General features: G+C 48.4%; 1 protein-coding gene across 1 annotated transcript in view; it reads left to right on the top strand.

The window, feature by feature from the left end:
• The window catches only part of Napsa (napsin A aspartic peptidase), a 13,467-nt gene extending 2,550 nt beyond the window's left edge, over window positions 1–10,917 (top strand). The window contains exons 2-9 of the mRNA XM_021168415.2: window positions 5,489–5,624; window positions 5,706–5,829; window positions 5,968–6,086; window positions 6,634–6,833; window positions 9,098–9,220; window positions 9,318–9,462; window positions 9,816–9,914; window positions 10,625–10,917. Coding sequence (XP_021024074.1) covers window positions 5,489–5,624; window positions 5,706–5,829; window positions 5,968–6,086; window positions 6,634–6,833; window positions 9,098–9,220; window positions 9,318–9,462; window positions 9,816–9,914; window positions 10,625–10,864 — 1,186 coding nt within the window. The 3' untranslated portion in view covers window positions 10,865–10,917. The remainder of the gene's footprint in view (window positions 1–5,488; window positions 5,625–5,705; window positions 5,830–5,967; window positions 6,087–6,633; window positions 6,834–9,097; window positions 9,221–9,317; window positions 9,463–9,815; window positions 9,915–10,624) is intronic.
• The last annotated feature ends 812 nt before the right edge of the window (window positions 10,918–11,729 follow it).

An 11,729-nucleotide genomic window follows, 5' to 3' on the forward strand; every position in this document is an offset into this window, starting at 1 on the left:
CTCCTCTCCTCTCCTCTCCCCTCCCCTCCACTCCCTTCCCCTCCCTTCCACCCCCTCTCTTTTAACTCATGTAGTCCAGGCTAACCATAAACTGGATATATAGCTAAGAATGAGCCTCTGGTTATCCCGTGCCAACCATTATAGGTGCCTACTACCATGCCTGACTTATGTGGAAGCCAGAGTTTCCTGATAGGTGAATGCTATCAATTGAGTCACAACCCCAAGCCCCTTTTAAGCTGAATTTTGAACCCACCATACCACATGGACTTCCAGGTCCATGCCAAGAGCAGTAGATATAGGATACCCAGGTCATTCCTGGACATGCTACACCCCAACACACTCCATCCCCCAGGAGAGAGAGCCAGGAGGATAACATCTGAGCCAGCCTCTAGGTCAGGGCTTGGTAAACACTCAGCTCAAGGCAAGTTCAACAAACCCTCAAGCAGCCGTTGCAGTGGAGTCTGAAGAAGCCGCACCCGTCCATCTGCACACGGCTTTTACTGCTTTCCTGCCATGTAAATGAGTGCTCATCCCCACTAATTTATTATATAATTTACTATTCATTTTACATCTCGATTACTGTTGCCACTTCCTGTTGCACCCTCATAGAGTCCCTCCCTCCATCTCTCTCCCCTATGAGCTGGTTTTGGCTGCTGGTGGTTTTGGATTTTTTTGTTGTTGTTGTTGTTTTTTTGGGGGGGGGGTTGGTTTGTTTTTTCGAGACAAGGTTTCTCTGTATAGCCCTGGCTGTCCTGGAACTCACTCTGTAGACCAGGATGACCTCGAACTCAAAAATCCACCTGCCTCTGCCTCCCAAGTGCTGGGATTAAAGGCATGGGCCACCACACCTGGCTAGGATTTTTGTTTTTTAAACTGGAAAAAAAATGTATTGAGTATTTTGCCTTGCCTCGGGATTTCTATTTATTTATTTATTTAAGGTATGAATTGAACTCAGGACCTCTGGAAGAGCAGTTAGTGCTCTTAACCGCTGAGCCATCTCTCCAGCCCCTGATCTTTAAAAAAAAAAAATTTTTTTAAACTTTTTCTTTTCACTTTAAGGTTTATTTATTTGGGGCACAAACATCTGTAATGGGATCTGATACCTTCTTCTGGTGTCTCTGAAGACAGCTACAGTGTACTCATCATATATATATATATATATATATATATATATATATATATATATAAAATCTTTTTTAAAAAGATCAAAGTTCAAGCTTCTCTAAAATATTCATCTCTCTCTAAAATTCCAAAGTCTCTTAAAAAGTTCAAAGTCTTAACCATGGGCACCTGTAAAACCAGAGCAAGGACTTTCCCATTCCAAGAGGGAAGAGACAGGGCACAGCCCCAAGGAAGGCAAAGCACAACCAAATTAATAGTGCTAAACTCCGGGTCAGATGTCAGACAGACATCTAAGCTCCGGAGGGTGTGTCCCGGCACTCGTAGCTCATCTCTGAGGCTCAGGCAGGCTCCACTCCACAGCTGCTGCTGCCCCTGGTGGTCATCCATGGTCTTAGCATCTTCAAAATGCAGGGTCTCTGCAACTGGCTACATCTTCACCAATAGCTTCTCCTGGGCACCACAGTGCCAAGCCTCAGCTGCTCTCTATGACCCCTTCATGCCTTTAGAACCAGCAGCACCTTGGAAACTCTTACCCACTGCCGAGTGTGGTTGCCAACAACAGCCCCAGCACCCTCTCAAGCATAGCATCTGTGTGTTGAACCCGAGGAAACTCTTCCCAGAAGATTTCACCTCAATGATTCTGGTTCCTTCTCCTCTTTCTCCTCCTCCCCTTCTTCTCCTTCATCAGAGTCTCACTGTGTAGTCCTGGCTAGCCTGGAACTCTGTGTAGACCAAGCCCACCTGACACTCGATCCCTGATGTGATTACAGGTGTGTGCCACCATGCCCAGACCCTGATCTCTTTTTAATTAGTGCTAATTTCTCAGCTCCAGCTAACCAGGATCAGTTGTCCCAGCAAAGTTTCACTTCGGTAGTTCTTCATTTAAAAAGATCACATACGTTGCCTTGATAGAGTTTTTAAGGCATTCTCTTTTTAAAAAAGAATTATCATTATCATTATTATTTTATGTATTAAGTGTTCTATCTGCATGTGTACCTGCATGCCAGAAGAGGCACCAGATCCCATTACAGATGGTTGGGAGCCACCACGTGGCTGCTGGGAATTGATTTCAGGACCTCAGGAGGAGGAGCCAGTGCTCTTAGCCACTCAGGCATCTCTCCAGCCCTTTAAGGCATTTTTAAACTCCATGTTGGAAGCTCACAAGCAAGGCCTCCATAGTCTGCGCTGCTCTCGGCGCGCTGAGCGTCCTGGTTCCTGCAGAACCAAGCTCTGTGTTCTTAAGCACTTTTTCAGCCCAAAGTGCAATGCCACCACAATCCTCGCCACCAAGACCACACACCAGGTCTGCCACAGCAACACCCATGGACCTGGCACAAGTTCGTAGCTTAGTTGGGGTTTCTGTTGCTGTGATAAAACACCATGCCCAAAAGAGAAGCTTGAGGAGGGAGTGGTTTACTTCAGTTTACAACTCTGAGGTACGCATCACCCAGGGAAGTCAAGGCAGGAAATGAAGCAAAAACCATCAAGGATCCCTGCTTGCTCCCCTTGGTACGCTCAACTGTTTCCTTATACAACCCAGGATCACCTGCCCTGGGGTAGCATTGCCTGCAGTGAACATCTAAAAAGAGAGAGAGAGAGAGAGAGAGAATGCACCATAGGCCTGCCCATGGGACAATCTGGTGAGGGCACAATGACTCAATTGATGTCCCCTCTTCCAAAATGACTCCAGTTTTGTCAAGTTGACATAAAAACTAGCCAGCACATGCATGCATTTATATATAGGCACTGCATATATACATGTATATATACATGCTTGGTACCTACAGAGGCTAGAAGAGGACATTGGATCCCCTAAAACTGGAATTACAGATGCTTGTGAGCTACCATGCGGGTGCTGGGAATCAAACCCAGGTCTTCTGGAAGAGCAATAACGTTCTTGAGAGCTGAGCCGTCTCTCTAACCATATCTTTTTTTTTTTTTAATTATTTATTTATTATGTATATGGTGGCTTGCCTGTATATATGCCTGCAGACCAGAAGAGGGCACCAGATCTCATTATAGATGGTTACAAGCCACCTTGTGGTTGCTGGGAATTGAACTCAGGACCTCTGGAAGAGGACTCTTAATCTCTGAGCGGTCTCTCCAACCCCCTCTCCAACCATATATTAACAATAGTTTTATTCTGCAGGCCAGGGTGGTTTGGAACTCATGGAAATCCTTTTGGATCACGATTGTATGTGGATTAGAGGCTGAGGACAGGGGAAGCCTTCACGAGATACTTGGCTACTCTCTTGTTGCCTTCTTTTTGTCCTGCCTTTGTGGTACTGAAGACCAAACCCACACTCCTATACATGTTACTCTAACACTGAATTATGCCCCAGCCCCACACTGGGGGATTCTAGGCAGGGGCTCTACCTCCAAGCCATTTCTTAAGATCTCTTTTTATTTTTATTTATTTTTTTAAAGATTTATTTATTTATTATATGTAAGTACACTGTAGCTGTCTTCAAACACATCAGAAGAGGGCATCAGATCTCATTAAGGATGGTTGTGAGCCACCATATGGTTGCTGGGATTTGAACTCTGGACCTTCGGAAGAGCAGTCGGGTGCTCTTACCCACTGAGCCATCTCACCAGCCCTTATTTTTTTTTAAAGTATCTTAAAAAAACAAAACAAAACTAAATTCAGCCAAGCAGTGGTGGCACACACCTTTAATTCCAACAGTCAGTAGGCAGAGGCAGGAGGATCTCTGTGAATTCAGGGTCAGCCTGGTCTACAGAGTGAAGTTCAGGATAGCCAGGGCTACTTAGTGAGACTCGGTCTCAAAACAAACAAACAAATAAGACCACCTACACACACCAACTTTTATTTAGTTTTTTTTTTTTTGGCATGTGAATTTTGCATGACGCAGAGACTTTTACAATTTTACCTTTTATTATATTTATTTATTGCCCATGTGGAGGGGTCTAAGGACAACTTGCAGAAATCAGTTCTGTCCTTCCACCATGCATCTCGTCGGTATGCCTGCTTGAGTGTTGCCATGGTGTACTATAAAGGTGAGGTTAGGCTCTGGCATTTATATCCCCCTCCCCCAAGCATGGGTCCCACCATCAGGCTTGAAGCCCCTAAGAATTCACATTGCAACAGTAAGCTTTTGGTCCTCCCTCCCCTCCACAGGGCCCATGTAAAGAACTGTCGGAGCAGGGCCGGAGAGACATGGCCCAGTGGTTAAGAGCACTGGCTCCTCTCTCAGAGGGCTCAGCTTTGATCCCCAGCGCTCACAGCGGTCTGAAAGTTCAGTTTTAAGGAGTCGATCTGACACCTTCTTCTGGCCTCTGCTGGCTCCATACATGTACACAGTGCACAGATATACATGCAGACAAAACAGCCACACACATAAAATACATTTTTTAAACCTCAAAAAAATGTTAACATAGTTAATGTAATTAACATATATGTACATAAATACATATATACTGTATAATTTAAATATTTTATGTATTTATTTTTGATATTTTATACATACTTTTTTTTTGGTTTGTTTGTTTGTTTGTTTGAGACAGGGTTTCTCTGTGTAGCCTTAGTAGTTCTTGAACTTGCTCTGTAGACATATCTGGCCTCTGCCTCCTGGGATTAAAATTGTATGTGCCATCACTGCCTGGCCTATAATATTATATATATATTTTTTTTCACTAATTATTTATTCACTTTACATCCCAATATCTGCCCCTCTCTCCTTCAAGTTCCCCTCATTCCTTCCTTCCCATCTTCTTTGAGAAGAGGGAGGTCCCCCCACCCCTAGGTATCACCCCACTCTGGCACATCTTTTATATATACTTTTAATCATTCTTTTTTAATGATATGCTTATGTGTGCATCTGTGTGTGGGTATCTGAGGTGAGCTCAACGCTGCGGGAGGACAGAAGTGGGTGTTGCATCTCTTGAAGCTGGAGGAACGGGTGGTTGTGAACCACCCAGTATGGGTGTTGGGAACAGATCTCAGGTTTTCTGCTGGATCCTCAAGTGTCCTTAACCACTCACTGAACCATCTTTCCAGCTTCCCTTCCCATCAACTTTGCTGCAGCGGAGGGATGGGGGTGGGGGTTGGGGGGTTGGGGGGCGAATCTTTGGACCCCACAGGAAATGCTGCTTCCTGGAGAATAGCTTACCGTAAGGTATGTGGATCCTGGCAGGTCTTTGAGCCTGTACACCGATCCTTTCTTCTGTAGGACTGTGCAGCCGCCCTCAGCAGCACTTCCTGGTCATTACGGAGCTGCTGTGGATGACTGCTCCTACAGGACCTCGGGGATCATTACCTTCAGGTCCTAAGGAGGGCATCTGTCACACGAGGGTCTCCTGGATGCATTGGTTTGTCACTGTTCAAATTGTCTCTTTCTCTATCTAGTGTCCCTCTTCAACGAATCCACCTTGGACACAGGATCTTAAACCCACTGAATGGATGGGAACAGCTAGCAGAGCTTTCTAGGACCTCCACCTCTGGTGGCAACCCCTCCTTTGTCCCTCTCTCCAAGTTCATGAACGTGAGTCTCGGCGTCCCCGTTTTCACCCTTGCGGCAGACTAACCAGCTCTTCGTTTACCCTGTGTTCTCTTGTGCCACCAGACCCAGTATTTTGGATATATTGGTTTGGGAACGCCTCCTCAGAATTTCACCGTCGTCTTTGACACGGGGTCTTCCAATTTGTGGGTTCCGTCCACGAGATGTCATTTCTTCAGTTTGGCATGCTGTGAGTTTCCCTGAGGAAGAAGGCCAAAGGGTCGGGATGGGAGAAGACAAGGGACTTGACCTCATGCTCCCTAGGCTGTCCTCATAGGTGCTGAGTCTCCCATGCCCTGACTGACACTCATCTCATCTCTTGAATTAGGGTTTCACCATCGCTTTAATCCCAAGGCCTCCAGCTCCTTTAGGCCCAATATGACCAAGTTTGCCATTCAGTATGGGACCGGGAGGCTGAGCGGAATCCTGAGCCAGGACAATCTGACTGTGGGTGACTTCAGCAACTCAAGACTCCACCGCCATCTGGTTCAGGGAGGGGCTTGAGGAGGCAGGCCCTGATAGGAGACAGGGAGGAGATGCTTGAGAAGAGGTGGGTGGGGGGTGGGGTGGGGGTGGGGTTGGGAGTGAGGAGTCATGGTGGTGGGAGTCTCCTGGGCAAGGGATGGATCTTCTTAGAAAGAGGTAGGGTCTGCTGGGAAAAGAGGTAATGTCTCTAGCAAAGAGACAGGGTCTCCTTAGCAAGAGGACGGGGCTTCTTGTGAAAGGGCGGGGCCTCTTGAGAAAGAGGGTGGGACTTCTAAAAAAAAAAAAAAGATAAGAGGCTTCCTTTGCGGCTGATAAGCATTGCCTCCTCAGAAGTGGGGCTGCCTGGATGATGGGGTGGAACCTCCTGAGCAAATGTGTGTGGCTTTTTAGGAAGAAACGGGATGTCGACCATTTAGACTCCTTTCCCAATGGTCCCAAGCAGGATCTCAGCCGTGAGAAGAGTAATGTGTTTCTAGAACTAACTGTTCCCACATCAATTTATCCCTAGATCGGGGGGATCCACGATGCTTCTGTGATATTTGGAGAGGCTCTGTGGGAGCCCAGCCTGATCTTTGCTTTAGCCCACTTTGATGGGATCCTGGGCCTCGGCTTCCCCACTCTGGCTGTGGGCGGAGTTCAGCCTCCGCTGGACGCGATGGTGGAGCAAGGGCTGCTGGAGAAAGCCGTCTTCTCCTTTTACCTCAACAGGTATTGTGTGGGAGTCACCTCCATACCTGGGAGTGCAAATATGGCTAAAATCCCTTAAGGGGCATCTACCGTCGTCCTCCTAAGGTGTCCCAATACCTAGGCACCCTTCTACCACAGTTTACTCTGGGGAACCAATCAGTTTACTATGCTTCCTTCCAGAGAATAGGCGAGGCCTTGCTCACAGTGGTGTGTGTGCTCCTCCACCTCAAAGGCTGTCCCTGAAAAGCCTTCACCCAGAGAGATGAGGGATTCCCGGTAGCTCCAAGGATGGAGCTTCCCTCAGTCTCCCCTGGCCTGTACACTCTAGCACCTCTCCCAGGTCACTAGCAGTTGAAGCAGCGTTGCCTAGGTGGGAGCAGCTGTGTACTCAGGTGAGGATCCCATGCCCCCCTTAGCCCTCCATGATGGGGGTAAACAGTCATCAAGGCCAGCTGGGACGAACTTTTGCGACAGAGCACAGCTAAACTCCCAAGATGTTGGTTGTTCGGCTTGGCACACAATCACAACAATACCCCCAAGAAATCTCCTTCAGGAAGTTTTCATTTATCAACACAGGAAGTCCAGTGGTCCTTGAAGGAAGTCAGTCTCCCAACACAAGAGCTTCTACCTGCATTCAGGAAAGTGCTTACCCAATATAGAAAAATGAGAAGAGAGAAAAAAAAAACAAAAAACCCTCACAACCTAAGTGGCAACTCAGGACATACCATCAATGCTCACCGTGGGTTCACAATGCCCCCAATTTTGAAATCAAACAGGAAATTCCACGCCCATTTGACAAGTACTGCACTTAAGGACTCCTTCTTCACCCCAAAGAGATCTCGCACTTCACTGGAGAGCTCAGCCTAGAGCTAGGGTCAGCCATTACTCACCAGCTTTTAGTAGGCACAGCCTTATACTCAAAAGGCCCTTCTCAGATCACACATGCCTGGCAGCCCAGCACTTGGCAGGTGGAAGCAGGATCAGGAGTTCAATGCCATCTTTGTCTTGCTTCCAGTCCCCATATCTAGGACCTGCTTGCACTCCCCTACCCGCCTGTCTCGGTTAGAGTTACTATTGCCATGGTAAAACACTGTGATCAAAGACAAGCTGGAGAAGAAAGGGTTTGTTTGGCTTATGCTTCTGTCTTCATGCACACCAGAAGAGGGCGTCGGATCCCATTACAGATGGTTGTGAGCCACCATGAGGCTGCTGGGAATATGAACTCAGGACCTCTGGTAGAGCAGTCAGTGCTCTTAACCATTGAGCCATCTCTCCAGCCCTGGCTTATGCTTTTAAATCACTGGTCATTAGTGAAGGAAGTAAGGAGAGGAACTCAAACAGCACTGTCTTAGTTAAGGGTTCTATTGCTATGAAGCAACACCATAACCAAGACAACTCTTATTTATTTATTTGTTTATTTATTTATTTTTGGTTTTTCAAGACAGGGTTTCTCTGTGTAGCCCTGGCCGTTCTGGAACTCACTCTGTAGACCAGGCTGGCCTCGAACTCAGAAATCCGCCTGCCTCTGCCTCCCAAGTGTGGGATTCAAGGCGTGCGCCACCACTGCCCGACTCCAAAACAACTCTTTAATTAAGGAAAACACTGCATAGAGCCGGCTTACAGTTCCAGAGGTCAGTCCATCATTGTCGTGGCAGGAAGCATGGCTGCCTGCAGACAGACATGGTGCTGGAGAAGGAGCTGAGAGTTCTACATCTTGATCCGAAGCCAGCAGGAAATGACAGTGAGCCACTGGACTTGGCTAGAGTGTCAGAGACCCGCCCCCCAGTGACACACTTCCTCCAACAAGGCCTCATAGTAGTGCCACTCCCTATGGGGACATTTTCTTTCAAACCACCACAGGCATGAACCCAGAGGCAGAAACAGAGGTCATGGAGCAGAGCTGCTGACTGGCTTTCTCTCATGACTTGCTCAGCCGACATTCTTCTAGAACCCAGAACCACCTGCCCAGGGGAGGCCCCACCCACAATAGGATGGCCCTCCCACATCAATCACTAATTAAGAAAATGCCCTACAGGCTTGCTAATAGCTTGATCTTTTATTGAGTTATTTTGTCAATTGAGGTTCCCTAATCTTCAGTGACTCTAGCCGGTATCGTTCCAATTTTAGTATATGTGCTGCCGAAGCGAGCACGACTCTAGCTGGTATCAAGTTAACATAAAACTAGCCAGCACACCCATCTAGAAGCCAACTGGAGGAAGTCCCATCCCTGACCACCTCAGAAATCAACAGATGAAACACCTCCTAACTACACTTTGCTTCTGCAGGGACTCTGAAGGGTCTGATGGGGGAGAGCTGGTCCTAGGGGGCTCAGACCCTGCTCACTACGTACCTCCCCTCACCTTCATACCAGTCACCATCCCCGCCTACTGGCAGGTCCACATGGAGAGGTGAGGAGCCTAGCTGGCATCATGGGGTTTGAGCTGAGGGTCTGGACACCCAGGCCCTGCCTCTGATGACAGCTCCTGCCCTATCCTTCCCTCACAGTGTGAAGGTTGGCACAGAGCTGAGTCTCTGTGCCCTGGGCTGCAGTGTCATCCTAGACACAGGCACATCCCTCATCACAGGACCTAGTGAGGAGATCCGGGCCTTGAATAAAGCCATTGGGGGATATCCCTTCCTGAATGGGCAGGTGAGGACTACTCTTGGTGCTGATGGGTCTGCTGGAGGATCTTGGGAATTTGGTGGTAGACTGGTGGGAAGCTGCTGCGTAAGGGACAGAAGCAGGTAACTAGGAAGTTAAGAAAGAGGACAGGTGGGTCTGGAGGTCTGAGTGATAGGGCAGAAGGCAGTAGAAGGAAGCCAACATGCTTTCCAGGTGGGTAGGGGAGAAACATGTAGAACTGGACTTCATAGCAGAAGCCTACAGGAGACTCTAAATACCTGACTGCCCAATCAATATAAGCTGTACTCCAGGGCACTAGGAAGCCACTTGAGGAGAGCAAGAGCCACCTGCCTCCCTTTACTGTTCCTCTTCTTCCACAGTACCTCATTCAGTGTTCCAAGACACCAAAGCTTCCCTCTGTCTCCTTCCGCCTTGGTGGAGTCTGGTTTAACCTCACAGGCCAGGACTATGTCATCAAGGTAAGGTGGCAGCCATAGTGACTTCAGAGTACCAACAACTGAGCTTGAGAGGGTGAAGCTGGGGCTCTGACGCACCAGGCCCAGGTATCCAACACAGGAACTCTGCTCTTAGACAAACTTTCACTGTGGAGCTCTGGCAGGCCTAGAATTGTTAATATAGACCAGGTTGGCCTCAAACTCAGAGATCCTCCTGCCTCTGTTTCTCAAGGGCTGGGATCAAAGGCGTGCCAGCACTCAGCCTGGACCTTGTTTTCCCTTTTCTATTCTTCCTTTCAATTTTTTTAAAATTTATTTTGCGTGTGAGCCTGCCCTTGACTACAACACATGTATAGAAGTCAGAAGACAATTTAAAGGAACTAACTTTTCTCTTACTACGAGCAGGTCTGAGGATTGAACTCAGATCGGCAGACTTAGCAGCAAGCACCTTTACCGGCTGAGCCATTTCATAACTTCTCTTTCATTTCATTTCATTTCATTTCATTTCATTTCATTTCATTTCATTTCTTCCTTCCTTTTAAATGGAGTTTACCTGTATAGCCTTGGCTGGCCTTGAACTCCCCACCCTCCTGCCTTTGTCTCTGGAGCACTGGCATCACTGGCTGATGGCATCATGCCCAGCTAGAAATATTCCTTGTCCTCTTCTGGGTGTAGATGGGATGATCAAACCCGGAGGCCCATGATACACAGTGTCCTGTGTTGTCATCTTGCAGATTCTTCAGAGCGATGTTGGCCTCTGCCTGTTGGGCTTCCAAGCCTTGGATATCCCCAAGCCTGCGGGACCCCTCTGGATCCTCGGGGACGTCTTTTTGGGGCCCTATGTGGCTGTCTTTGACCGTGGGGACAAAAACGTCGGCCCGCGCGTGGGACTGGCGCGTGCTCAGTCTCGTGCAACAGACCAAGCAGAAAGAAGGGCTACGCAGGCGCAGTTCTTCAGAAGACGCCCTGGTTAGGGTACAAGCTCACCCGGCCACAGCAGCTATGCTTCTTTCCAATTAAACAAATTTTAAAAAAATCAACTTTCCATGTAAGGATATACCATTTGGGTAACTTTCGGGGAGGGAAAATGAATGTTTGACCTCTGGAGTTAAGGAAGAAAGGGGAGGGAAGAGAGCATCCCATTTTGCAGGGTGCGAGAGAGGGAACAACAATCCCCATGAAGCCTCTGGCCCCCCATTGCCTGTAGTCAAAGATCCGCACACCGCGGAGCATCACGGATTTTGTAGTTCTCTCCCTGTTAGCGTCCCGCTGGAGGCGGCCACAGCCACAACAAGCGTGGGAGGCGACCGGTCGCGATGACAGCGACAGGTGGCAGTGGGGATTACATCGGTAAAGGGTTTTCCAGTCCTTGTTCTAAGGAAAGAAGTCACCATCCTACGGACCTTGTGTGTCCTACCCTCTCCCTGGGGATTCCAAGGCCCTTGGGTCGGACATAAAGGCGGAGCTTGAAGGAAGACCCTGGGTTGTGGGGATCAAGGGCTGTCCCTCCTCCGGTGGTGATGTCACAGCCTCCATCTGCAAGTCTCTCGCTGCCCAGAGGTGTCGGGGCACGTTCACTCTATCCCCCAGCCACTCTTCCCCCGCCGCCAGATCTCTTCAGTCCCCTTCTCGCCTAAATTTGGGGTGAGTATGGGGAGGGGGCAGAGGCTCAAGCTCTGGGAGCGGGAAGACAAATTGCATCTAGGCTTGTGAGACAGGGAACAGGGGACCAAAGATTGCAGGAGAAGGATCCCCTTGGATTTTGAGCTTTGGGGAGGGACAAGGTACTTGTGTGTGTTTGGGGTGTGTGTGTCTTTTTGTTTGTTTTGGTTTTTATTT

This window comes from Mus caroli, chromosome 7 (genome assembly GCF_900094665.2).
Source record: "Mus caroli chromosome 7, CAROLI_EIJ_v1.1, whole genome shotgun sequence".
Classification (NCBI taxonomy): Eukaryota; Metazoa; Chordata; class Mammalia; order Rodentia; family Muridae; genus Mus; species Mus caroli.